Source organism: Aptenodytes patagonicus, chromosome W (assembly GCF_965638725.1).
Source record: "Aptenodytes patagonicus chromosome W, bAptPat1.pri.cur, whole genome shotgun sequence".
Lineage (NCBI taxonomy): Eukaryota > Metazoa > Chordata > Aves > Sphenisciformes > Spheniscidae > Aptenodytes > Aptenodytes patagonicus.
Window position 1 is genome coordinate 43,477,210 of NC_134981.1, and position 26,589 is coordinate 43,503,798.

At 47.0% G+C, this 26,589-nt stretch overlaps 1 protein-coding gene across 1 annotated transcript in view; it reads right to left on the reverse strand.

Annotated features, from left to right (window-relative positions):
- LOC143172256 (macrophage immunometabolism regulator-like) overlaps positions 1 to 8,546 on the reverse strand; it is a 48,107-nt gene extending 39,561 nt beyond the window's left edge. Inside the window, exons 1-2 of the mRNA XM_076361479.1 lie at positions 8,511 to 8,546; positions 7,948 to 8,061 (exon numbers count right to left, since the gene is read on the reverse strand). Of these exons, the coding sequence (XP_076217594.1) occupies positions 7,948 to 8,061; positions 8,511 to 8,546 (150 nt within the window). The remainder of the gene's footprint in view (positions 1 to 7,947; positions 8,062 to 8,510) is intronic.
- Positions 8,547 to 26,589: the final 18,043 nt, after the last annotated feature.

Consider the following 26,589-nt stretch of genomic DNA (forward strand, 5'->3'; position numbering starts at 1 on the left):
CTCTTCCCCTACTCCAGCATGGGGTCTCATCCACAGGAGAGTCCTTCAAGAACTGCTCCAGCATGGGTCCTTTCCACAGGGTACACTCCTTCAGGAACAGACTATGCCAGTGTGGGTCCTTTCCATGGGGCCACAGGTCTTGCCAGAAAACCTGCTCCAGCATGGGCTCCTCTCTATGGGGTCACAGATCCTGCCAGGAGCCTGCTCCAGCACAGGCTCTCCATGGGATCACAAGTCCTCCTTCGGGCACATCCACCTGCTCCGGCATGGGGTCCTCCACAGGCTGCAGGTGGATATCTGCTCCACTGTGGACCTCCATGGGCTGCAGGGGGACAGCCTGCCTCACCATGGTCTTCACCATGGGCTGCAGGGGAATCTCTGCTCTGGCGCCTGGAGCACCTCCTCCCCCTCCTTCTTCACTGACCTTGGTGTCTGCAGAGTTGTTTCTCCCACATATTCTCACTCCTCTCTCCCAGCTGCTGTTGCGCAGCAGTTTTTTTTCCCCCCTCTGTCCTGGTTTCAGCAGGGATAGAGTTAATTTCCTTCCTAGTAGCTGGTACAGTGCTGTGTTTTGGATTTAGGGTGAGAACAATGTTGATAACACACCGATGTTTTAGTTGTTGCTAAGTAGTGCTTACACTAGTCAAGGACTTTTCAGCTTCCCATGCTCTACCGACTGAGAAGGCTGGAGGTGCACAAGAAGCTGGGAGGGGGCACAGCCAGGACAGCTGACCCAAACTGGCCAAAGGGATATTCCATACCATGTGACGTCATGCTCAGTATATAAAGCTGGGGGAAGAAGGAGGAAGGGGGGAACGTTTGGAGTGATGGCGTTTGTCTTCCCAAGTAACCGTTACGCGTGATGGAGCCCTGCTTTCCTGGAGATGGCTGAACACCTGCCTGCCGATGGGAAGTAGTGAATGAATTCCTTGTTTTGCTTTGCTTGCGTGCGTGGCTTTTGCTTTACCTATTAAACTGCCTTTATCTCAACCCATGAGTTTTCTCACTTTTACCCTTCCGATTCTCTCCCCCATCCCACCGGGGGGGAGTGAGCGAGCGGCTGCGTGGTGCTTAGTTGCCGACTGAGTTTAAACCACAACACCCTCTTAAATACGTTACCACAGAGATGCTACCACTGTCACTGATTGGCTCAGCTTTGTCCAGCGGCGGCTCTGTCTTGGAACTGGCTGGCACTGGCTCTAACGGACAAGGGGGAAGCTTCTGGCATCTTCTCACAGAAGCCACCCCTGTAGCCCCCCCCCCACTACCAAAACCTTGCCACGCAAACCCAATACAGTGATATAATCTGCAGCAGGTACTGTTTCTTGGAAAGGTGTGTCTCATTTCACTTACACCATCCACACTTCAGAGGGTCACTTTCTCATGCTTACTGAAACTACACAATATAATGACCTTTCAAGTTTTACTCTCTGCCTCCTTCTCAAACATCCCTCCCCATACTTAAATGCTACTTAAAAATTAGTGTTTGTTTACATGCAATGCCAGTATGGGACTAACATTAATAGAAGTCCAACAGCTCACTCAAATATAATAAATATGATTTACACTTATAACTAGTGCCAAGAGAAAACAGAGCCAGAGTCATTTGGATTGGAAGGGATCTTTAAAAATCATCTAGTCCAACCCCCCTGCCATGGGCAGGGACATCTTCCACTAGACCAGGTTGCTTGAAGCCCCATCCAACCTGACCTTGAACACTTCCAATGACTGGCCAAACATTGACCAGGAATACTCAGTTCATCTGACTACCATAATATATTGCATTTGCATCCTATTATGCAAGCCTGGTGGCAAGACAGGCAGCATATGGGTGGTCAAAGATGAAGAGATTATAAAGAAAGCCATATTACGATGCCAGTACAGTCATACAAGAATTTAATTTCAGTGATCACACAGCCATTGTCCACTTCCCTCAGAGTGACTGCAAGTACCACATCCTCCTCCATCCTCATAACCACTCTCAGAAAACAACAAAACCAAAAAAGACCCAGAACACCAACATACCACATAAGACAGAATACGTTTCAAAATACACCAACAGCAGCAACATTAAGTTGGGTGGTGGGAAGAGACGCTTTCAGTAAGGGAAACAACAGGGGAAAAGGAAGAAGAAAAAAATAAAAATAAAAATCAATTCTGCACATCTCTACTCCTTGCCCCTCTTTATGGGAATGCTCCAAGGAATTCTACTGTATTCAGAGCAATGTCAGAAGGCAGCCAACTACTGGTAGAAACAGCACGTCTTTCTCCCATCACAGACCACCTCCATCATTCCTACTGAGATATGCTTAACTGCAGTCTTCTGACATTAGTTCATTTCTACATGCAACTATGCAAGCATGTATGTACAGTGATGTACAGCACCACCCTAGACAGACACCGTAACAAGCCAAGACATCTTCACAGAAAACATCTATTAATATACATTATTTGCTATTTTCTGTGCAATAGGTACACATGCACTCTCACTTATGTCAGCTAAAACCCTACATAAAATTGCATATAAATAATAACTAGATAAGTGTCGTGGTTTAACCTCAGTCGGCAACTGAGCATCACACAGCTGCTCGCTCACTCCCCCCCGCATCCCGGTGGAATGGGGGAGAGAATTGGAAGAGCACAAGTGAGAAAAACTCGTGGGTTGAGATAAAAACAGTTTAATAATTGAAATAAAATGATAACAATAACAATATAATAATAATACACAAAGCAAGTGATGCACAATGCAATTGCTCACCACCCGCCAACCGATGCCCAGCCAGTCCCCGAGCAGCGGCCCCCCCGGCCAGCTTTCCCCAGTTTATGTACTGAGCATGACGTCACATGGTATGGAATGTCCCTTTGGCCAGTTTGGCTGTGGCCCCCTCCCAGCTTCTTGTGCACCCCCAGCCTTCTCAGTCGGTAGAGCATGGGAAGCTGAAAAGTCCTTGGCTAGTGTAAGCACTACCTAGCAACAACTAAAACACTGGTGTGTTATCAACATTATTCTCCTACTAAATCCAAAACACAGCACTGTACCAGCTACTAGGAAGAAAATTAACACTGTCCCTGCCAAAACCAGGACAATATCCATCCCTTATTCTATACCATCTACGTCATGCTCAAGTCTCATATTTTCCAGTACATTTTCATTAATCACCACCCCTTTTTCTTGAGTTTCTTTTAACATATACACACACACACACAGAGATATCATTCCCTTAGTCTATGGGCCATCCCTCTAAAATGTTCGGTGAGTTCATTTAGTCCATGACTTCAGGCTCCCTCTGTCGTAATAATCTTCCAGGGCAGGAAAGATGGAGATGGTATGCGGTGTTGGATTGTTTCGCATGGAAGTCATACAGTCACAAGCCCATCTGTATGTTGCATCTCTTCCTTGGTGACCTGAGGTGTCATGGGCCCACGGAGCCACTCCTTGGCTCTCCAGTCAACAAATCAGCTTATGGATGGGAATCAGGGAGTCTCGGTTGGTGCGATATTGCCGCCGGTGCACCGTGGTGGTAGCGATTGGCACCTGTTGGTCTTCGACCTTCAGCAACACCACAACAGAGGGGTCCTCCGAGAGACCAGGCAAGGTGGACAGCTGTTTAATTTCCTCCGTCTCCAAGGCAGCTATACCAAAAGCCCACCGGTACCCTTTTGGGTCCTTGAAATACCCTCTCCTGAGGTAGTCTATGCCAAGGATGCACGGAGCCTCTGGGCCAGTCACAATGGGGTGCTTCTGCCACCCGTTCCCAGTTAGACTCACTTCGGCTTCCAATACAGTTAGCTGTTGGGATCCCCCCGTCACCCCAGAAATACAGATGGGTTCTGCCCCTTTGTAGCTTGATGGCATTAGGGTACACTGTGCACCGGTCTCCACTAGAGCCTTATACTCCTGTGGGTCTGATGTGCCAGGCCACCGAATCCACACAGTCCAGTAAACCCGGTTGTCCCTTTCCTCCCCCTGGCTGGAGGCAGGGCCCATCTAGTCCTCGTCACAGTACTTGTTTCTCACTACTTGTAAACACGAGTCAGAAGTTTCATTAAGATCAGAAGTGAGATCAGCCCTTCTACTCTCTCTGGGGAACTGCCCGCTGGAAACTGGAGCAGCAATTTTCCTGGAAGAACCTCTTTCTGTGATTGTTTTCCCTTGCAATTCACGTACCCGTGCCCTTAGGGCTGAGGTAGGTTTTCCGTCCCACTTCTTCATGTCCTCTCCGTGGTCACGCAGATAAAACCATAGGGTGCCCCGTGGTGTGTACCCTTTATATTCTCTCTCTTGAGCAAAAGAACGCTGACTCCTAATAGCCGAGATAATGGTCCGTACAGGTGGGGAGTAGGACCTATCCTCTCTGAGTTGCTGGAACTCCCGGGACAGTTTCTCCACAGCTGAGATGAGGGAGGAAGAGAGACTTTCTTCGTATTGCCAGAGTTGACCAGCCAATTCATCCTCCATTTGTTCCTCTCCATCTTCCCAATGAGTTGGCATATGACGATGGTGCGCTTCTTACAAACTTCCGCCACATGGGTCGTGTCCACTTCACTTCATCTGGATCTTTGGATAGCTGTTCATTGCTCAGGTCATCATAAATCACCTCCAGCACAGCTAATTCCCTCAGGAACTGGATACCCTTCTCCATGGTGATCCACTTGCCTGGGCGACATATGACATCTTCCTTGAAGGGATACCTTTCCTTCACGCTTGACAAGAGTCGCCTCCAATGGCTGAGGACTCGTGTCCCTTTTCCAATTGCTTTGTCAATGCCCCTTTCCCTAGAAAGGGATCCCAGCTGCTTGGCTTCTTTACCCTCTAATTCCAGGCTACTGGCCCCATTATCCCAGCATCAGAGCAGCCAGGTGACAATATGCTCACCTGGACGACGGCTGAAATCTTTTCATATATCTTGCAGCTCACTCAGGGATAGAAATCAGGTGGTTACTACCTCTTTCATGAATTCGTCCTCCCCGAGCAGTTGCCAGCCCTCCTCCTCCTGTTCTCGTGATGGCCCTTCTCCAGGGTAGTCTGCCTCGTCCGCTTCTTCCTCTGGCTCCCTTTTAGAAGAAGTTTCTTCCCCCCTTACTAAATGAGCCGACTTCCGCTTCCAAGATTTCTTCTTGTGTGTAGGGGCAACTGATACCAGCACAGGTTGGCTTTTTGGTTAAGCCACAGGGCGTGTTGCCAGGGCCTGAGCGGCTGCAGGGCCTGTTCCTCAGGTCTGAGTGGCCGCAGGGCCTGTCATTTTACCATCAGATCCAGAGACCTTCTCTTCCCTTTGAGGGTACTGAATGGTGTTGAACAGGGCTCGGTAGGCATGGGCCAGGCCCCAGCACGTTGCAATGATCTGCATCTCTCTGGAGTTGCCAGGGTGACAGCATACTTTGTCCAAATATTCCACTAACTCTTCAGGATTCTGCACTTGCTCAGGGGTGAAGTTCCAAAACACTGGGGGTGCCCATTGGCCTAGGTACTTGCCCATCTTGTCCCACACACCCTGCCACTCATAACTATGCAGCCTTGGGGCAGATCTCTGGATGATATTCTTAAATTGCTTACCAACTTTAGACAAAACCGAAACAATATTCCTAAGAAGTACCAATAGAAGTATCTTAACTACCCAAGGATGTTCAAAATACTGAAAAGTTACTGTAATGAAGGAGGAAACATCATAGAAGAAGGTAGTGACACTGCCATTCTGCATTTCCTCCGTAAAAAAACTCTCAGAAAAGTTACTGTAATTGCTAGTTGTCTCCACGAAGTGGTATCCGTTGTACAGTAATGGTTTCATTGTGAAATTCAGATACCAAATTAATCCCAAGGTCAGTGTGTTAAAAATAAACCTCCCGAGCGGAATATCACCAATCACTGCAGGCCACAGCAAACTGCAAAAACCAACACTAATCTCTAACACGTACAGCAAAAAGCAAGCACGATGCAGATTACACAAATCAATATCGAGAACAGAGGAACCAACATTGTGACCCACAACTGTTAACAGATATAAATTCCTATTGTAGTGTAAGCATTACCTAGCAACAACTAAAACATCGGTGTGTTATCAACATTGTTCTCATCCTAAATCCAAAACACAGCACTGTACCAGCTACTAGGAAGGAAATTAACTCTATCCCGGCAGAAACCAGGACAATAAGAAAAATTAAGACCTGAGATTATTTTCCTACATAGCTGTAGGACGCTTGAAACATCAGTACTTTAACTGTTCAGAGACACCCCCTTCCCCAATATCTTAATATGCAAAATAAACCTGCCAATAAACGAAAACCACTTAGCAAGCTTCATATACTGTAAAGCAACATTTTAATGTACATTAGAGTGCACAAATGCAATCTGTGAGTATCATGGATGATGTAACTGACATTTAAACAGAGCTTTGACCCTCCATTTAACTTTCACTAAAAAAAAAACCCAAAAACACCCCACAAAAAAACCCCAAACCAAAACCCACCACCTTCTACTACAGTGCTATATAAAGTTACCCATAGAAAGCTGGGCACTAGTATACCTTGTTACTATTAGTCTGAATAGTAAGGTTATAGTCAGATTTAGCACTTGTATAAGAGTATTAAGAATGGTATAATTGGGACTGCTGTTTGTTTTAAGTTGCAACTTAAAAGAATTAAGCAGTTATTAAGAGATACAGGTGCTAACATATGTTAATTCTGGCTTTCCCACCAGTTTTGACTGTTTACAATAGCTGGTGCAAAAAATACATTTGATCAATCTCACTACAAGCTTAAGGACTTACATAAAAACTCCCAAGGTTTCTGCACAAAGGTATCAGAATTAATACCTTTTTTTTCCCCTCCTAGATTTGCCAGAACAGCTTCACTGCTCTGCTCTTCACTGCCTAATTCTTATTTCCATTGTATTTTAAAGCATTTATAGGAGAAGAAAATGTGCGTCTGAGAGAGAGCACACAGGGCAAAACAGGCCTGCAGACCCTTCCACTGTAGCAGGAAAAGAGCTCCCCAAATTCATTCCTGTCTTGCTGACAACACTACAATAGTAAGTACAGATAGGAACTCTACTCAGAGAAAAGGAAAGTGAAAACATATATAATCAGGATCTCCGTGCTGCAGGGGAAAATCCTGTCTACGTAAAAACACCGGGTGCTGCAAGGGCTCGAGAAGCACCATGCAGCTGTGAGAGGACGGCTACTCAGCCTCATGAAGAACGTGTCTGCTACCTACCCTGCACCCCCTGCCCCGCATAACCGTATTTCCTACGCCTCCTGCCCGCTGCTGCCTAGTCTCACGGCGCGGCCCCGGAGTGATCGAGGTCTATTCGAGAAACGACTTTAAAGACAGGGAGCAGCTGGCGAAAGCTGCCAGCCCTACCGTGAAGCTCAGCTGCGTTACGAGGGGGCAGCGGCGTTACCGCCTCCCGCTGAAGCGCCAAGCGCGAGCGCACCCCACCCCCACCGCTGCCGCACGCGGAAGCGTAACGCTGCGCTCAGCACCCTGACGCGACAGGAAATCCGCAGTTAAAGCCGCGCCCACAGCCCAGCCAGTACGCGCGCACCCACCTGCCCGCGGCCCGACAGCCAGGAAGCACACACACACACTCCGAGCCGCACATCTGGGTGATTTAATTGCACCGCCCCGGTAGGCTCCACGGGGGATGCAGCCCTCACACGACCTTCGCGAATAACGCTGGGCGCCCCGCTGCCGCCACTCCGCAACACCGCCCAGTAGCGCTTCGCAGCATCCGCCCGCCGCCCTTCGGTCCCACCGCACGGCACCTTTCCCGCCAGCCGCCACAACGTCTTGGCCAGCCGCACGGTGCGCTAGTCTGCCCGGCTTCCCACGGCCCCTCCCCAGGTACCACCCGTCGCCCGCGCTCTAGCAGGCACAGGCAGGGCCCGCCGCGGAGCCCGAACTGCAACCCCGGCGGCCCAGCGAACCGACACCACCCCCACCTCCTACCAACGATCCAGGGCGGCAGAACTCCGACACACAGCGAGAAGAGATAACAAAGCTCAGAGCAGGGTGCAGTCCACTACGCTCGCTGGAGCTAAGGGTGAAAATAAACCGCCCTCCCTACGCTCGCGGCCCGTGGGGTAATGAATGCTTCTAGCCAATCACGACAGACCATGTGACCGAAAGAGGAGCGTGACATCCGGAGCAAATGGTACAACTGCCTGTCTGCAGGGACAGGTATTTCACCAGAAGCTGGTGGTGTGGTACTTGTCACTTCTTATCTTGGCTGAAAGTTGTCCCTGTACTGCTCGCATGCATATATTATGTATACTTGGAAATTCCATTTTCTTTTGCTGTCACCAAAACATGCTGTTGGAATTATGTACTTATAGAGCAAAGGGTTTTGGAAATAAATATTTCCAATGTGCAATAAAAAAAGTGAAATATTTAGTTGAAAGGGAAAAGTCAGGTTAAAACTGAGCTATGTAAGAGTATCTACAAAGGTGCCACATTGCACTATCTAGAGCAGGGGCAGCTAGCCTGTAGACCTTGATCTGCATGCAGCTTACAGGCTCTTCCAGTGCAAGCTGGTGATCCTGCTGCATGCACTGCCAGCCCCAGATTACAAACACAGTGATGGGGAATTGTCTCCCACCAACTTGCACCCAGAGTCACCCTCTCAATTTTCTACATGGTTGTTCTTAACCATATGACAATTTTGTATTCAGCTGAAGGGGCTTAAAAAAATGTTACTTCACTATGCTCTTGAAGGTCCCCTAGAATAGTCAGAGATACAGACGGATACCATGTTTGCAGAGACGGAAAAGGGGGAAAAAAGTCACAGCAAGACTAAAACTAGATAAAGCTCATGAAAGGTACCAAGGAATTGTAGACATTCTTCACCAACTCCTGCTATTACTTGAGATGGATACCAAACTATTCTAAGACACAAAAAGCAAATAGGGAAAATATTAAATTGTTGCATCACATGAGGTAACGTTCAGATGGACCAAGAACAAAATTTAACACAGATTTTTTTTAAAAATTAAACATAAGAAAATAAAATTATGCATAAGGTTTATGTTACGATCCTGTAGGCCACAAGTATCGTGGTTTAACCCCAGTAGGCAGCTAAGCCCCACACAGCCGCTTGCTCACTCTCCCCACAGTGGGATGGGGGAGAGAATCAGAAGGGTAAAAGTGAGAAAATGCATGGGTTGAGGTAGAGACAGTTTAATAGTAAAACAAAAGCTGTATGCCCAAGCAAAGCAAAATAAGGAATTCATTCACTACTTCCTATCAGCAGGCAGATGGTTAGCCATTTCCAGGAAAGCAGGGCTTCATCAAGTGTAACGGTTACTTGGGAAGGCAAAAACCATAACTCTGAACGTCCCCACTTCCTCCTTCTTCACCTAGCTTTTATAAAAGAGAACATACGAGAAAAGGCTTGTGGGTCAAGATAAGGACAGGGAGATTACTTACCAATTATCGTCACAGACAAAACAGACTCGACTTGGGGAAATTAATCTAATTTATTGCAAATCAAATCAAAGCAAGATAATGAGAAATAAGAACAAATCTAAAACCACCACCTTCCCCCCACCCCTCCCTTCTTCCCGGGCTCAACTTCACTCCCTACTCTTCTACCTCCTCCCCACAAGGGGCACAGGGAGATGGGGAATGGAGGTTGTGGTCAGTTCATAATGCTTCATCTCTGCCACTCCTTCCTCCTCACTCTCTTCCCCAGCTCCAGCGTGGGGTCCCTCCCACGGGAGACAGTCCTTCGCAAACTTCTCCAACGTGGGTCCTTCCCAGGGGCTGCAGTCCTTCAAGAACTGCTCCAGCATGGGTCCTTTCCACAGGGTACACTCCTTCAGGAACGGACTGTGCCAGTGTGGGTCCTTTCCATGGGGCCACAGGTCTTGCCAGAAAACCTGCTCCTGCGTGGGCTCCTCTCCATGGGGTCACAGGTCCTGCCAGGAGCCTGCTCCAGCACAGGCTCTCCATGGGATCACAAGTCCTTCTTCGGGCACATCCACCAGCTCTGGCATGGGGTCCTCCACAGGCTGCAGGTGGATATCTGCTCCACTGTGGACCTCCATGGGCTGCAGGGGGACAGCCTGCCTCACCATGGTCTTCACCACGGGCTGCAGGGGAATCTCTGCTCTGGCGCCTGGAGCACCTCCTCCCCCTCCTTCTTCACTGACTTTGGTGTCTGCAGAGTTTTCTCTCACATATTCTCACTCCTCTCTCCCAGCTACTTTTTTGCAGCAGTTTTTACCCTTTCTTCAATATGTTATCACAGAGGCGCTACCAACATTGCTGATTGGCTCAGCCTTGGCCAGCGGTGGGTCCGTCTTGGAGCTGGCTGGAACTGGCTCTGTCTGACATGGGGGCATCTTCTGGCCTCTTCTCACAGAAGCCCCCTCTGCAGTCCCCCTGCTACCAAAACCTTTCCATGTAAATCGAATACACTTAAATACGTTTTCATAGAGGCGCCACAAACTTCACTGATTGCCTCAGCTTTGGCCTCTGGTGAGTCCCTTATCAAGCTGCCTGGAACTGGCTGTGTCTGGCACAGGGCAGCCCCTGACTGTGGAGGAGTGGCTGGTACAGCAGGGGCACGATCTAGTATCCCTGAGCAACCCATGTTTTAAACAGTAGCAGGGGTATGCTGACAAAGACGGCTGGTGACCTTGACCGTCCTTCCCTGGGCAGAAGAAGGAACCTCGCCACGCGATAAACAACAAAAGCGAAACAACATCCGGGATGGGAGGAGGCAGAGATCGGCGGGACCAGCCGGCAGCTACCAATGAGAAGGGTGTTGTGAGCACATGTACGGCTGTGATTGACCAATCATAGGTTGTTATGAAGCGCGTGTCCGAAGGAGCTGTGAGCGCGTGTATAGCCGTAGTTAGCCAATCATAGGTTGTTAGGAAGCGCGTGTCCATAGTGGATAACTATATAAGCCCTGTTATAAGTATAAATAAAGGAGAATGACCATACTCATATTGGGACCTATCATTACTCCAGATTCGCAACTCCCGCTCCGCCGTCGACACCGAACAGGGTAAACTCCGACATCTGGTAGCAGAGGATGGTGAGACGTGCGTCTTCGAGACTGCGGTAAGAGCAGCGAGAGAAGGGGAGCGGGAAACTAGCGACTGGGAGTTGTACTATCCTGGCGATCGGAGGGGATAGATAACGGAGCAGCCTGATCAACTGCCTCCCAGCGGGATAGCTGCCAGCACGGAAATAGAGGCGGCAGCAACGTTGCTTGCGAGTATCCTCTCCAAGAGAGGGATAGAAGCAACGGTAAAACAACTTTGTAAGTTGGTTAAATTAGGACAGCGTTGGGGTCATTTTAAGGACACCCATACGATCTTTTCCGTGCTCGAATGGAGAGAATTAGAAAATACTATGTGGGAACAGACTATTGAGGGGGATGAAAAGACGGAAAAGGAAATCAAAGCAGTGCGAGAGCTGTGGAGATCTGTCTTAGAGACTCTGAAAGCCATGAAGGCGGAGAGGGAGGTGGCGTGTGCTGCTGCTCAGATGCTGGCCCCGGAGCCTCCGCCAGAAAAGCCAAAGAGCACGGAGTCTAGACTCTCACGGTTTTTTGGGCTGTTGGCGGTAAGAGGAATGTCGGGAAGCCCATTTAAAACTGTACAGGAGCTCAAGGACAGCGTTGAGTGTCGCTCCGGTTTGTCCGACCCGGCTAAAACATGTCCCCCGGGTCTCCCGGCTACGACCCATTGTCCTAAGAGTCCGGAAGTTGCCGATGGGGAGGCTCACCAGGCAACTGAGGCGGTCGCGGAAGAGCGACGACCTGGGGAGGAGGAGCGGCTGGTTCCGTTGACTCCTCCCTGGCCAACAGCCCCGCCTCTAGAAGTCTCTTCAGGTGCTTCTACTCCGCCACAGGGTGGCAGCAAAGAACAGAGTATGGCTGAGACTAATGAGCTCCTGAAGAAGGTAGTACAACAGTTACAGGATTTAACAATTACAGCCCAGAGGGGAGGTATGGAACACCTGTCCGGGGCGTCAGGGGGATCCCTACCCCCTTGCCTCTCTGGGCCACCAGCGGCGGTTCAGCCCAGACGCTGGAGCGAAGTGGCTAGAGACGCTATTTTGGATGGACAATGGCAAGCGGCATCTGACCTTGGAGCAGGCGCCTTTCCCGTGTTACAGGAGAATAACGGACATAAGTGGGCACCTCACGATTGGAAAATTTTGCAGCAAGCTAAGAACACTGTGTCTCAATATGGGATAAAATCGGAAGCCTCACGTCAGATTGTAATTTGGATTTTTTCGGCGGATTTAATGTGCCCTACTGACTGTCAAAATCTCATGAGACTTTTATTGTCACCCATGCAATATCTGTTGTGGGGGTCACTGTGGACTCAGCGGGCGACCAATGCTGCTGCTCAGCACCAACAACCAGGAGATCCGTTATACGGAATAACGTCGGAAATGCTTGTCGGCGGAGGGAAATTTGCGGATGTAAATGTTAGAATCATAGAATCATAGAATCATTGAGGTTGGAAAAGACCTCTAAGATCATCGAGTCCAACCGTCAACCCAACACCACCATGACCACTAAACCATGTCCCTAAGCGCCTCATCCACACGTCTTTTAAATACCTCCAGGGATGGGGACTCCACCACTTCCCTGGGCAGCCTGTTCCAATGTTTCACCACTCTTTCAGTAAAGAAATTTTTCCTTACATCCAATCTAAACCTCCCCTGGCGCAACTTGAGGCCATTTCCTCTCGTCCTATCGCTTGTTACTTCGGAGAAAAGACCAACACCCACCTCGCTACAACCACCTTTCAGGTAGTTGTAGAGAGCGATGAGGTCTCCCCTCAGCCTCCTTTTCTCCAGGCTGAACAACCCCAGTTCCCTCAGCCGCTCCTCATAAGACTTGTTCTCCAGACCCCTCACCAGCCTCGTTGCCCTTCTCTGGACACGCTCCAGCACCTCAATGTCCTTCTTGTAGTGAGGGGCCCAAAACTGAACACAGTATTCGAGGTGCGGCCTCACTAGGGCCGAGTACAGGGGCACGATCACTTCCCTACTCCTACTGGCCACACTATTTCTGATACAGGCCAGGATGCCATTGGCCTTCTTGGCCGCCTGGGCACACTGCCGGCTCATGTTCAGCCGGCTGTCGACCAACACCCCCAGGTCCTTCTCTGCTGGGCAGCTTTCCAGCCACTCTTCCCCAAGCCTGTAGCGCTGCATGGGGTTGTTGTGGCCCAAGTGCAGGACCCGGCACTTGGCCTTGTTGAACCTCATACAGTTGGCCTGGGCCCATCGATCCAGCCTGTCCAGGTCCCCCTGCAAAACAGCTGACATTTCCCAACAACATGTTGCAACTATCTGCCAAGCTGGCCCTGGATGCCTTCCTTGCTCTGCCCGGGTCTTCGGCACCGTCGTTTGGCTCGGTACAACAAGGCGCCACTGAGACATATAGCCATTTTGTCGACCGACTGTGGGGGGCAGTAATGAATCACCCGGATCTGGGGGAGGATAATAAACAACAAATGTTTCGCATTTTGGCCTTTGATAATGCCAATAATGCCACTAAAAACATTTTGGCCACGCTACCCAAAGGTGCAGGGGTAGAAGACATGCTCATGCGAATAGAGCGTGCTCAAATTCGAAAACAGAATGAAGTGATGGCTGCCACATTACAAACCGCCATTAGGGAACTAATACAGCCATTGGCAGCCTACCTTACAAACGCTGGAACTGACCGCGGTAATGGACCGGTCTGGGTGCCCAGCAGATCTGTGAAGCCTGCGTTATCATCAGGACAAAGAGAATCAGAGGATCCGTAACCGTAGAACTTAGCTCATGTGATGAGCTTTCCAAAAACGGTGGTAAAAGATAAGATAAGTTGTTTAGAGTGCCTACGGTGGGTATTGTGTCAGTGTTACCATTGTGATAAGAAGTGGTGGGCCCGGTGCACGCGCGCACAAAGGTGGTGTGAAACTTGCTATCTGAAAGAAATAGTGCTGTATAGAATATTAATAACCACTGGACACGAAATAGTTAATACGCCTGCTTTCGCTGAGAGTAGCCATAAGTGGATTAGCTCAGTCCACGAAAACATCAAATTGATTATTGTTTCTGGGATTGAATAATAAATAAAAAAAAAAAAAAAAATAAAAAAAAAAAAGAATGGGAAATAACGAAGATCTAATGTCAAAGGCGATTCGCCTAGAAGGGAAAACGGTGAGCCGGGCAGATGTGATCGTAATTGGGCTAATCTTAATAATCCCAGGGTCGGCAACTATACATCGCATTAACCCTAGGGAAAATATGTGGGTAACCTGGGCAAATAAAACAGGGCAGCCCGCGTTTTGCCTTTCCCTCGCCTCAGCAACTGAGCCATTTAGGACTTGTTTGTTAGGTATGCCTGGATATAAGGAGGGTGACTTTGCCGGGTTTAGTAATGGCAGCTGTACTAATGTGACTGCAACTAGCAACTGTAGTGCTGAATTGATAAAAGGATTAAATCACTCGCTACCCTGGGATCCCCAGGAGTTGGAACTGTTAGGGTCGATGCGAGTTGGAAATACATCTAAAAATTGGACTCAGACATGTTTTATATTTGGGGGACCCCTACAGACGGGTATCCACTTCTACCAGGCAAGAAATTGGACAGGGTGGACTAATGTCACCTCCCATGCATCTTACTACAAGTATCAGGATGCGGGCGATTTTTGCGGTACCAACGACAGTGGTAATAGCTATGGTTTAGGAGCGGCTGGAGCAGAAACAAAGGGAGGAATAGGGATCTGGAACAATGGTACCCCAAAGGCGTTGCCCCCACAGGTATTTTTAATATGCGGGGACAGAGCCTGGCAGGGTATCCCAGCAAATGCTGTAGGAGGGCCATGCTACTTAGGAAAATTGACCCTGCTGGCCCCGGGAGAAAATTGGTGGAAAACCATAACAAGAAAAGAGCAGCAACAAAGACAAAAAAGAAACGCCATACCGAGAAAAGAGCAGCAACAAAGACGAAAAAGAGGCGCCACGGGTCTTTCCCCTGACTGTCGTGATGACGTAACTCTGCCTAGCGACGCCGAAAAAATCTTCCTTTCACTATTTGTACCAGGCGCTGCAGCTGGGAGGGCCCTAAATGAGGTAGGGAAATTAGCTTGTTGGGCTAAAAAGCAGGCTGATGTGACAACAGAGCTTATTGAAAGATTACTTGCAGATCAGGATAGCTTGCGCCATGCGATTTTGCAGAATAGAGCCGCTATTGACTTTCTGTTATTAGCACAAGGACATGGGTGTGAGGATTTTGAAGGGATGTGTTGTATGAATCTGTCTGACCATGGGGAGTCAATTCACAAACAGCTACAATGGTTAAAGGACCATGCCAAGAAGATTCAACAAGATCAGGGGTTATTGAGTACCTGGCTTAAGAATATATTTGGGGAACTGCCATCTTGGATAATAAGTTTAATAAAAGAAAGCTTACGCATTTTAATTGTTATATTAATAATAGGTATATGCTTTTGTATAATTTTTAGCTGTGTGAAGAAAACAATTATGAAAATTGTTAATCAAGTCTGGGTTGCTCAAAAACAAGAAGGGGGAATTGTGGAGGAGTGGCTGGTACAGCAGGGGCACGATCTAGTATCCCTGAGCAACCCATGTTTTAAACAGTAGCAGGGGTATGCTGACAAAGACGGCTGGTGACCTTGACCGTCCTTCCCTGGGCAGAAGAAGGAACCTCGCCACGCGATAAACAACAAAAGCGAAACAACATCCGGGATGGGAGGAGGCAGAGATCGGCGGGACCAGCCGGCAGCTACCAATGAGAAGGGTGTTGTGAGCGCATGTACGGCTGTGATTGACCAATCATAGGTTGTTATGAAGCGCGTGTCCGAAGGAGCTGTGAGCGTGTGAATAGCTGTGATTAATCAATCATAGATTGTTATGAAGCGCGTGTCCAAAGGAGCTGTGAGCACGTGTATAGCCGTAGTTAGCCAATCATAGGTTGTTAGGAAGCGCGTGTCCATAGTGGATAACTATATAAGCCCTGTTATAAGTATAAATAAAGGAGAATGACCATACTCATATTGGGACCTATCATTACTCCGGATTCGCAACTCCCGCTCCGCCGTCGACACCGAACAGGGTAAACTCCGACACCTGACCTCTTCTCACAGAGACCATCTGTGAGCGCCCCCCCACTACTAAAGCCTTGCCACATATACCCAATACAGAAAGGCACTCAGACTCTGTAAAGTATTATTTAAAATGGTATGTATTAGATCTAACACTATAAAGAAGGAGAGAATAGCATAAATAATCTTACGTCCGTTCAGATGCTGAGAACCCCGAACTGTGCAGCATCAAACAGGCTCCTGATCAGGGTGCAGCACGTTGTGCATATCCCGTCTGTAGAAAGGGTTTCTCCATTTTGGTCGTTTGAGCTCTTATAGGATTTTCTTACAAGAAAACAACTCTTTTCATCCTTTCATCTATCAAGCAGAAAGGATGTTCTCATGAGAACTTCTTGCTGCACTTTTAGAGAAAGGCAAGGCTACACAGGTGGCATAATTGGCATTACCAAGTGGGAGCTGCATGAAGGCTGCTCTGTTACAATGAGCTGGCTAAATTTATCCTGCAGTCAAGGGATATGCGCAACACAACACAGGCCTGAAGGCCATGCTGTACATGCAGCACAGTGCAGCACAGCACGGCTCAGCTCAGCACAGGCCTGGGCCTATTCAGGTTAACTGTTATGTGGATCACTAACTCCTTGATGTACAATGGTCTTCCGGTCAGGATCACTACACTGGAGTATCATATAAAGTAGGGAAATGATCTAACAAAACACTGGTAAAACCATTACTAAAAGTTTGTATCCAGTCACTGTCCACATTTTGTAGATGTGAAAATACCAGAGAGGTTATAGGCAGAGATGAGCAATATTTCAGTGAAGAGGAAGTCACTAAGAGATGATTACTTGATCCCTTATTGTAGTTATTTAAAAAGTGAAAAAATATATCATACTAAAGCTTTTAAAACTTGCTGGCAAAATTATCAGAATAGGTAGAAGTTGAACTTTCAAGACTGAAATTCCCTAATTGAAGAGTAATTACACTGGAGAACTTCCTTGAGAAGTTGATGGATTTTCAGTACATTGGCTCTTCAAAAAGGTGTTTGGTTTTTTTAATAGATGTGCTTGAATTCAGGTTCTGTGAGAAAGTCTGCAAGCTGTGGGTGTCAATGGTTAAGCTGGATTGAGCTGAGGTTCTTTTCTGAGTTTAGACTCTGTGAACCTGCTTGTCTGTCCCCTTGCTCCCCCACATCTTAGGGAGCAATGACTGAGTGGTCCTCTGAATACATGCGGTATTTGCAGCTCTTGTTAAGACAATGCTTATAATCAAGTCCCATATTCTAGAGCTTCAGTCACCTGCAGAGGGGGATCAGGAAAGACATTTTAACTCTTAAGGACCAGCTGACTACATGCCTTCTGCTTCTTCCGATCTAGCATGTTGGTCATAACTGGAAGAAGTTGCAGAGCAGCATGGACCCACCAGTCCTCTGCTGTACTTAGCCGTTGTGTGATGCCCTGTGCCCAGAAGCACACTGTTCACACAAGGACTGCCTTTCAGGGTGCTGTGACACCCCTGCTCATCTCAGGCCTAGGCGTTGCCTGTCCTGCTCCAGTTGTTACCAGTGCCTAAACTGCCACCCTGCCAGCTCTTCCGCACAGACAGCAGGACCTGAGGAGTGGTTTGTCAAAGAAAGGGAAGTGGGGAGAGCAGGAGGGAAGAGGGTGAGGCAAGAGGAAGGCAAGGTGCCAGCTGGCGCAGGACACAGGGTACATACCACTTTCCTTCAGGGTGAGGTGAGCTGCCAGCTGCTGGTCCATTACCCCACAGGGTGCGTGCAGCAGTAGGGGAGGCTGGGGCCAGAGATGTTAGAAGTTAAATGGCCTTCTCTCCCACCATTTTCTTTTACTTCTCCTGCTTGCTAAGTCTACTCATACAAAATTTATCAACCCAAACCTACTCTTGAAACTCTATTTCTCTTTTTTGTGTAAATTGTATGCTTAGTCATGCTGATCTCATCTACTGGCTGTCACATCTGCAAGATAAGCCAATTGTAGTTCCTCAGTATTTTGTTTGTGATCCTCTTCATTTATAAAATAAAGTTTCCTGGATCATGTTTGTTTTCTGTTTAAAGTGGAATTAATAAGGAGAATTAAAAAATGAACTGGTTAAGTAGTTCTGGCTTCTCACAGCAGCAACATATTATTAGAAGTTGACTTATCTTCTTTTGCAAAATACTCAGTAGTTCCTTGTTCTATATAAATCATATGGTACAATGTTTTATTGTCCAGTATACTGCATTGCTTAAGGGCTTAATACTTCACCTGTTCATAAGAAAAAAAACCCTAGCTATTCTGTAGTTATTTTTATTGGTTATTGTGTGGAGACTGTTGTTTTGCATCACTTCCTTTATTACTTTATTAATACAGTATGTCTTTGACTTCACAGTTCTCTCTTTTTTTACAATATTGTATTGGGTTTACATGGCAAGGTTTTGGCAGTGGGGGGGGCTGCAGGGGAGGCTTCCTGAATGAAGCTGCAGCCTGTGGAGAGCACACATTGGAGCAGGCTCCTGGCAGGAACTGTGGCCCATGGGGGACCCATGCTGGAGCAGTCCGTTCCTGAAGGACTATACCCCATGGAAAGGACCCATGCTGGAGCAGCTCATGAAGAACTGTAGCCCATGGGAATGAGCCACGTTGGAGAAGTTCGTGAAGGACTGTCTCCCATGGGAGGGACCCCCATGCTGGAGCAGGGGAAGAGCGTGAGGAGGAAGCAGTGACAGAAACGACGCATTATGAACTGACCACAATCCCCATTCCCCATCCCCCTGTGCCGCTCAGTGGGGGAGGAGGTAGAAGAGTCAGGAGTGAAGTTGAACCCGGGAAGAAGGGAGGGATGGGGGGAAGGTGGTGTTTTTAGATTTGTTCTTATTTCTCATTATCTTGCTCTGATTTGATTTGCAATAAATTAGATTAATTTCCCCAAGTCGAGTCTATATTGCCCGTGACAGTAATTGGTGAGTGATCTCCCTGTCCTTATCTCAACCCATGAACTTTTTCATCGTATTTTCTCCCCCTGTCTAGTTGAGGAGGGGGAGTGATAGAGTGGCTTGGTGGGCACCTGGCAGCTAGCCAAGGTCAACCCACCACATTAAGAAAGGGCAAAAAATGCCAGACAGGCAGAAGAGGAGGGAAAAAAAACAGTGAGAAACAGCAGAGGGAATACCAAGGTCAGATAAGGAAGAGGAGGAGGTGCTCCTTGGCACTGGAACAGATATTCACTGCAGCCTGTGGAGGACCCATGCCGGAGGAGATATTTTCCTGATGGAAACTGTGGCCCATGGAGAATACACACTGGAGCAGATTTTTTCCTGAAGGACTACAGTCCATGGGGAACACATGCAGGAACAGGGGAAAAGTGTTAGAAGGAAGGAGTGGCAGAGAGAGAAACCGTTATGTAATGACCATAACTTCCCCCCCTCCCCCAAGCCCCTCTGCAACACTCAGAGGCATAGAGGAGTGAAGTTGAGCCTGGGAAAGAGGGGAGGAAAGGTGGTGTTTTAATATTTGTCTTCTTGTTTGAGCCTGTCAACCCTTTGAGCCCTGACGTTCAGCCAGCGCACCGTGTACCTGCTCATCTCACAGTTGGACAAATTGACCAGAAGGATGCTGTGAGGGACAGTATCAAAAGACTTACTAAAATCCAGAAAAACTACAGCCACCGCCTTCCCTTCATCCACTAGGCGGGTGACCTTATCGTAGAAGGATATCAAACTGGTTAAACAGGACTTTCCCTTTGTGAACCCATGTTGACTGTGCCTGAGGATTGCATTGTTCTTTAAATGCCTTTCAATAGCACCCAGTATGATCTTCTCCATAATTTTTCCAGGAACTGAGGGTAGACTAACAGGTCTGTAGTTCCCTGGGTCTTCCCTCACGCCCTTCTTGTAAATTGGAATAATATTGGCTAGCTTCCAGTCAGCGGGTCCTCCCCAGACTCCCAAGACCTTTGGTAGATGATCGAGAGGGGTCCTGCTGTAACATCCGCTAGCTCCCTCAGTACTCTGGGATGAATCCCATCAGGCCCCATGGACTTATGAACATTCAGCTGATACAACTTCGACACAAAGGATTGCCTGCTCCTGTGCTTTTAAAAGGTGGTTCTTAAAGACTGACCAGCACTCGTGGACTCCTAAGCCCTCAAAGGCAGATTCCCAGGGGACACTGCTAAGTAGCTTCCTGAATAGCTTAAAGTTTGCTCTCTTTAAATCCAGGTTAGCAACTCTGCTGTCCTTTTTTGTCATTACACTGAAAATTTTCAACTCAACCATTTCGTGATCACTGTGGCCAAGACAGCCACCTACCATCACATCCCCCACGAGTCCTTCTCTATTCACAAACAGCAAGTCTAGGAGGGCATCTTTCCTAGTTGGCTCACTGAGTACTTGTGACAAGAAATTATCTTCCACAAACTTCAGGAATTTCCCAGACTTGCTTGTCACAGCAGTATGGTATTCCCAGTTGATGTCTGGGAAGTTGAAATCTCCCATAACGACAAGGGCTACCGATCCAGAGGTTTCTCCTAATTGCCTATAGAATAACTCATTGGTGCTTACGTCCTGGCTGGGTGATTGGTAGCAGACACCCACTACAACATCTCCTTTGTTTTCCATCCCCCTAATCCTCACCCAGAGGCTCTCAACCACATCATCACTAACTGCAAGGGCTGTACAGTCAAACCTCTCCCTTACATACAGTGCAATTCCTCCACCTCGCCTGCCCTGCCTATCCCTCCTGAACAGCTTATAGCTCTCCATCCCATCACTCCAATCGTGTGACTCATTCCACCAAGTCTCACTAATACCAATGACATCATAGCTCTCAAGTCGAGTCTGTTTTGCCAATGACAGTAATTGGTACGTAATCTCCTTGTCTTTATCTTGATCCATGAGTTTTCTCATCTCATTTTCTCCCCTTGTCCTGCTGAGGAGGGGGAGTGAATGAATGGCTGGGTGGGTGTTTGGCTGTTAGCCAAGCCAAACCTACCACACTTTATTACTGGGATCGTAACAGACCAGCACCTTCTGGTGCAAAACATCCAGGGACTGATCAAAGTTGCTGTTACTGCAACTAGCCTTGCAAAAAATTGCCTTACTTCCCTTCTTAATTAATAAAAAAGAAAAGGGAACAGGAAGGGAAAGTATAACAGCATTGTCCATTTTTTTCTCTAGATATTAGTTCATTGGGAGCTGAATGATACAGTTGTATATCAGGTATTTCTAATTCCCCTGGTTTGGCATTGAGCCAGATTTTGTTCCTAAATCTGTGGCTTTAAAGACACATTCTTAAGTACATAGCTAATGCTTGATACCCTCCTGGGGAATGCATAGATGTCCTCAGTACAAAATCCATGCTCCATTCTGGTTCGTCTAGAAGACTTCAGCTCGTCATGGTCTTGCATTTCAGAGAAGAGTGTCAGCATTAGATATACACCTAGAATAGCCTCTCTCTATGCATCTAGATGCACCTAGAGTTTACATCTCTCTGAAATTCTCAGCTAGGACAACTCAACAGAGAAACAAAGAACAAGGGTTTAGTAAGAAATTTTAACTACAGTCTCTTTAGCTTTGAAAGCACGTAAGGATCATTGGTTTTACAAACTAACAAAACTGTTTTAAGCACTAAATCAGTAAATAAATACAGAAAACGGGGAATATATCTGGTTAAGCAGCAGCAGTATAAGAAAACTAATTGAGAGTATATTTCAGTGTTGTTATAATGCTTGTGTTGCTCACAGTACAGAAATACAGTTTGTTTCCTGGTGAAATCTGCAATATTGCATTTAGCCTGAGTCAGAAATCTCCTCTTCCTATGTTGTCCTGCAGTATGTGAGGCTATGAAATCCTTTGAGTCAGTATATCACAACTTCCCCCCAACAAATATTCAAGTAAACATATAGTTTTGCACATGACATGTGACCAGCCAGAAGGAATATTTTTGTAGTTATGTGGTAATATGATTCTGCCAATGAGTAAGCGATAGCACTTAGCCCACTTGCTGTTGACCTAGTTGTCAAGCTTTGAGATGGACTTCCATGTAGTTGTGAAGGTTGATAGGAGGGGAAAAGCTCAACCCACGAGCTTTTTCATCTTATTTTCTCCTACTCACTGTCAGGGCAATGTGAGAAACAGAAAAGGCCTTGATGCTGTGTAAGCACTGCTCAGCAATAACTAAAACATCCCTGTGTTATCAACACTGTTTTCATCACAAATCCAAAACATAGCACTATACAAGCTACTATAAAGAAAATTAACTCTATCCCAGCCAAAACCAGTACACCCATATAACTCCCCTGTATGGCCTGTCTGTAAGCCTAACGGCACCTAGTGTTTGACAGTAGATTATCGTAAACTGAATGAAAATACTAGACCCTTACATGTTGCTGTCCAATCTATCACAGATCTTGTTTTCACTATAGAGCAAGCAGCCCATCCTTGGATGGTGGCCCTGAATGTAAAGGATATGTTTTTCATGGTCCCATTACAACCTGAGGATCAAGAGAGATTCGCTTTCACTTGAGGCGGAATACAATATACTTTTACCAGATTACCCCAAGGATTCAAACATAGCCCTACATGGTCACATCAGGCTTTAGCTAGGGAATTAGAACAAGTCCCACAGGAAACAGGTAATAGTATATCAATATATAGATAACATTTTAATTGGAGGAGATTCCCCCGATAAGGTCCAAATAATGCGTGATTCCATCCTAGTCCATCTGGAAAATAAGGGAATTACTATCCCTGAAGCTAAACGACAGGGACCTAGCCAAACAGTTCGATTTTTAGGCATAACTTGACAAAGTGGCAGGCAGTGTGTTCCCTCTGATACCTTGCAGCAAATATCCGAGTTGAGCTCACCCTGCAATAAAAAGGAGCTCTGATAAGTCCTAGGAACTTTAGGATTCTGGCAAGCTCATATTGCAGGGTTTAGTATAATTGCTCGACCCTTATGCGATCTGTTGAAGAAGCATGCTACCTGGGAATGGACAGTTACTCATGAAGAGGCACTTTGTTTATTAATACACAATGTTTTAGAATATCAGGCTGTGGGCCCAATAATACCAGGGGCCTCCTTTAGCCTACGTAAAGGACTCACAGAAAAAGGATATCAATGGGGATTGTGGCAATGAGCTCCTGATAAGGCCCAATTAAGTCCCATACGGTTTGGGTCAAAGGGGTGGCAAGGTTCACAATCACGGTATTCGCCCTGGGAAAAATTGCTGCTGGCTACTTATGTAGCTCTATTAGATACTGAACCCATCACATTAGACGCACCCTTAGAAATATGGATGCCATTCCCCATCCTCAAAAGAATCAGAGCATCTGCTCCCATTCCCCAGGGAATTGCACACTCCAATACAATCCAAAAGATGGTAATGTACATAGCACATTGCAACTGGGTCAAGGAGAGAACAGGACTTACAGGGAAGCTGGCAAAGTACAATATCCAGTGCAAGAGGATGCTGAGCCACCCCTTGATATGCTGCTCTCACCCATTCAAAATGCACCACCCCCATATGATTTACAAAAGGATACCAAGGTTTGGTCTAATGTCTGGACCATGTCTGCTCAAAGGATTAAAGGGGAATGGAAGGGAAGGGCTGCCCTCCTGCGGCCCTTGGATGGGACAGCCAAAACACAAGAGACAGAGGGATCAGCTCAATTGACCGTGCTCCAAGTGGTAGTGCTAGCTGCTGAATGGGGCACCTGCACAATATAAACTGATTCCTATGCAGTATGGGCTGGGGCCACTCAATGGCTCCCATACTGGAAAGCTGAAGGATGGAAAATTAAAGGAAGTTTTCCTTGCATATTATAAACACCCCTTCGAAGCACCATGTAGAAGGTGCTCGACCACCAGGCTAACAAACATCTTGTTTCTGAATGGTGGATATCTAAATTATTTAATATCCAAAAGGAATGAAGCAGTTTTGTTTTTCTTTCACGTAACTCTAACTGCAACATCAGCAACTGGGAACTCAGATGATCTTCCTTGGATTCTTGATTCTACCATATTCGACCTCTTTGAGCTACTACTTGGTAGAGCCTTTGACTCCTAAAGTTTTCTCTCCTGCTTTGGGCCTGCCCTGACAGTAGAAATAGTATCTATTCCCATATGATTTATTAACATTTGCAAACCAAACCCAAAAGTTTAGTCATTTTTTAACAGATCTTATAAGGATATTTGGCTAAGTTGAAATATGGTAACAATTTATTTAAAAACTAAACAATATGTTTTAAGTATGTCATTTAATAAAATCCCATCTTTATTTTTTATGTTGCAGTAGTAAAATGAATTTTAGAGAGTGTAACAATTATTCCTTGATTTGCTTTTTTGGCCAATTTCACTTTTAGCATAATTAAGCTGACTTTAGTAGGAATTAGTGGCAGTTCACACAGAAGGGTGCAAAGAAGGGGGCTGTCGTGGTTTAACCTCAGCCGGCAACTGAGCACCACACAGCTGCTCGCTCACTCTCCCCCTGCCCCGGTGGGATGGGGAGAGAATCGGAAGAGTAGAAGTGAGAATAACTCGTGGGTTGAGATAAGAACAGTTTAATAATTGAAATGAAATAAAATAGAATAAAATAGTAATAATAATAACAATAATAATGAAAGAATATACAAAGCAAGTGATGCACAATGCAATTGCTCACCACCCGCTGACTGATGCCCAGCCAGTCCCCAAGCAGCGGTCACCCCTCTCCCGGCTAACTCCCCCCAGTTTATATACTGAGCATGACGTCACATGGTATGGAATGTCCCTTTGGCCAGTTTGGCTGTGCCCCCTCCCAGCTTCTTGTGCGCCTCCAGCCTTCTCAGTCGGTAGAGCATGGGAAGCTGAAAAGTCCTTGACTAGTGTAAGCACTACTTAGCAACAACTAAAACATCGGTGTGTTATCAACATTGTTCTCACCCTAAATCCAAAACACAGCACTGTACCAGCTACTAGGAAGAAAATTAACTCTATCCCAGCCGAAATGAGGACAGGGGCCTTAGCTGAATTCATACCACTGTAACAGTCTCGGATATGGCAGTGACATGCCACAGAGCAGTTTCATCAGCAGGTGTTGCAGCAACTGTCCCTGCCAGGGTAGAGGCTTCAACGCAGACCAAGCTTCAGATGGTGGATGCAGCCCTAGAAGTCCCAGGCTGCAGGGAGTGCCTGGGGCCTCTCTGATAACAAGAGATGTCCCTCTGTCCTGCAGGAGGTGTGCTGTCTTGGAGGAGCTGTGCCACCGAGTGGAGGAGTTACAGGAGGAAGTGAGTAGGCTGCTGTCCTGGTTTCAGCTGGGATAGAGTTAATTTCCTTCCTAGTAGCTGGTACAGTGCTGTGTTTTGGATTTAGGATGAGAAAAATGTTGATAACACACTGATGTTTTAGTTGTTGCTAAGTAGTGCTTACACTAAAACACTGTGTGTTAAACCACAACAGTCCTTTTGGCACCCAACGTGGGGCCCGAAGGGTTGAGATAATGACAGATCTGACCAGAGCGTGCTAAGGCAAATTTGTTATAAGCATTCATTATATTGCTTTAATAGTCGCTGGTCACAATGGTGATTAATTTACTCTCAAAGTTGTCGTGCTTGCTCTAAAAGTTGTGCTATGTAACACCTTACTTGCTGTATATGTTCCCTGTTGCGCTGTTGTTGTGGTTGAACCCGGCAGGCAGCTAAACACCACACAGCCGTTTGCTCGCTCCCTGCCCCACCCCCAGTGGGATGGGGAAGAGAATCGGGAAAAAGCCATAAAATTCGTGGGTTGAGATAAAGACAGTTTAATAGGACAGAAAAGGAAGGGAAAATAATAATAATGATAAAAGAATATACAAAGCAAGTGATGCACAATGAAATTGCTCACCACCCACCGACCGATGCCCAGCCAGTTCCCGAGCAGCGGTCACCCCTCCCCCGGCTAACTCCCCCCAGTTTATATACTGAGCATGACGTCACATGGTATGGAATATCCCTTTGGCCAGTTTGGGTCTGCTGTCCTGGCTGTGCCCCCTCCCAGCTTCTCGCTGGCAGGGCAAGAGAAGCTGAAAAGACCTTGACTAGTGTAAGCACTACTTAGCAACAACTAAACCATCAGTGTGTTATCAACATTATTCTCATCCTAAAACCAAAACACAGCACTATGCCAGCTACTAGGAAGGAAATTAACTCTATCCCAGCCGAAACCAGGACAGTATTCACCCCTTATTCTGTACCATCTACATCATGCCCAGGTCCCACACTTTCCAGTACATCCCAATTAATCACCACCACTTTTCCTGTACTTTATATACACACACAGATATCATTCTCTTAGTCTATGGGCCATCCCTCTAAGATGTCCGCTGAGTTCATTTAGTCCATGGCTTTGGGTTCCATCTGTCATAACAGTCCTTCAGGGCAGGAGACATGGTGTGTGGTGTTGGATTTTCTTTTGCATGCTGAAGCCAGTTTCGGTCCCATCACCACTGCACTTGTCCGGTTCTATCATCGCTGCACTTTGCTCAGTTT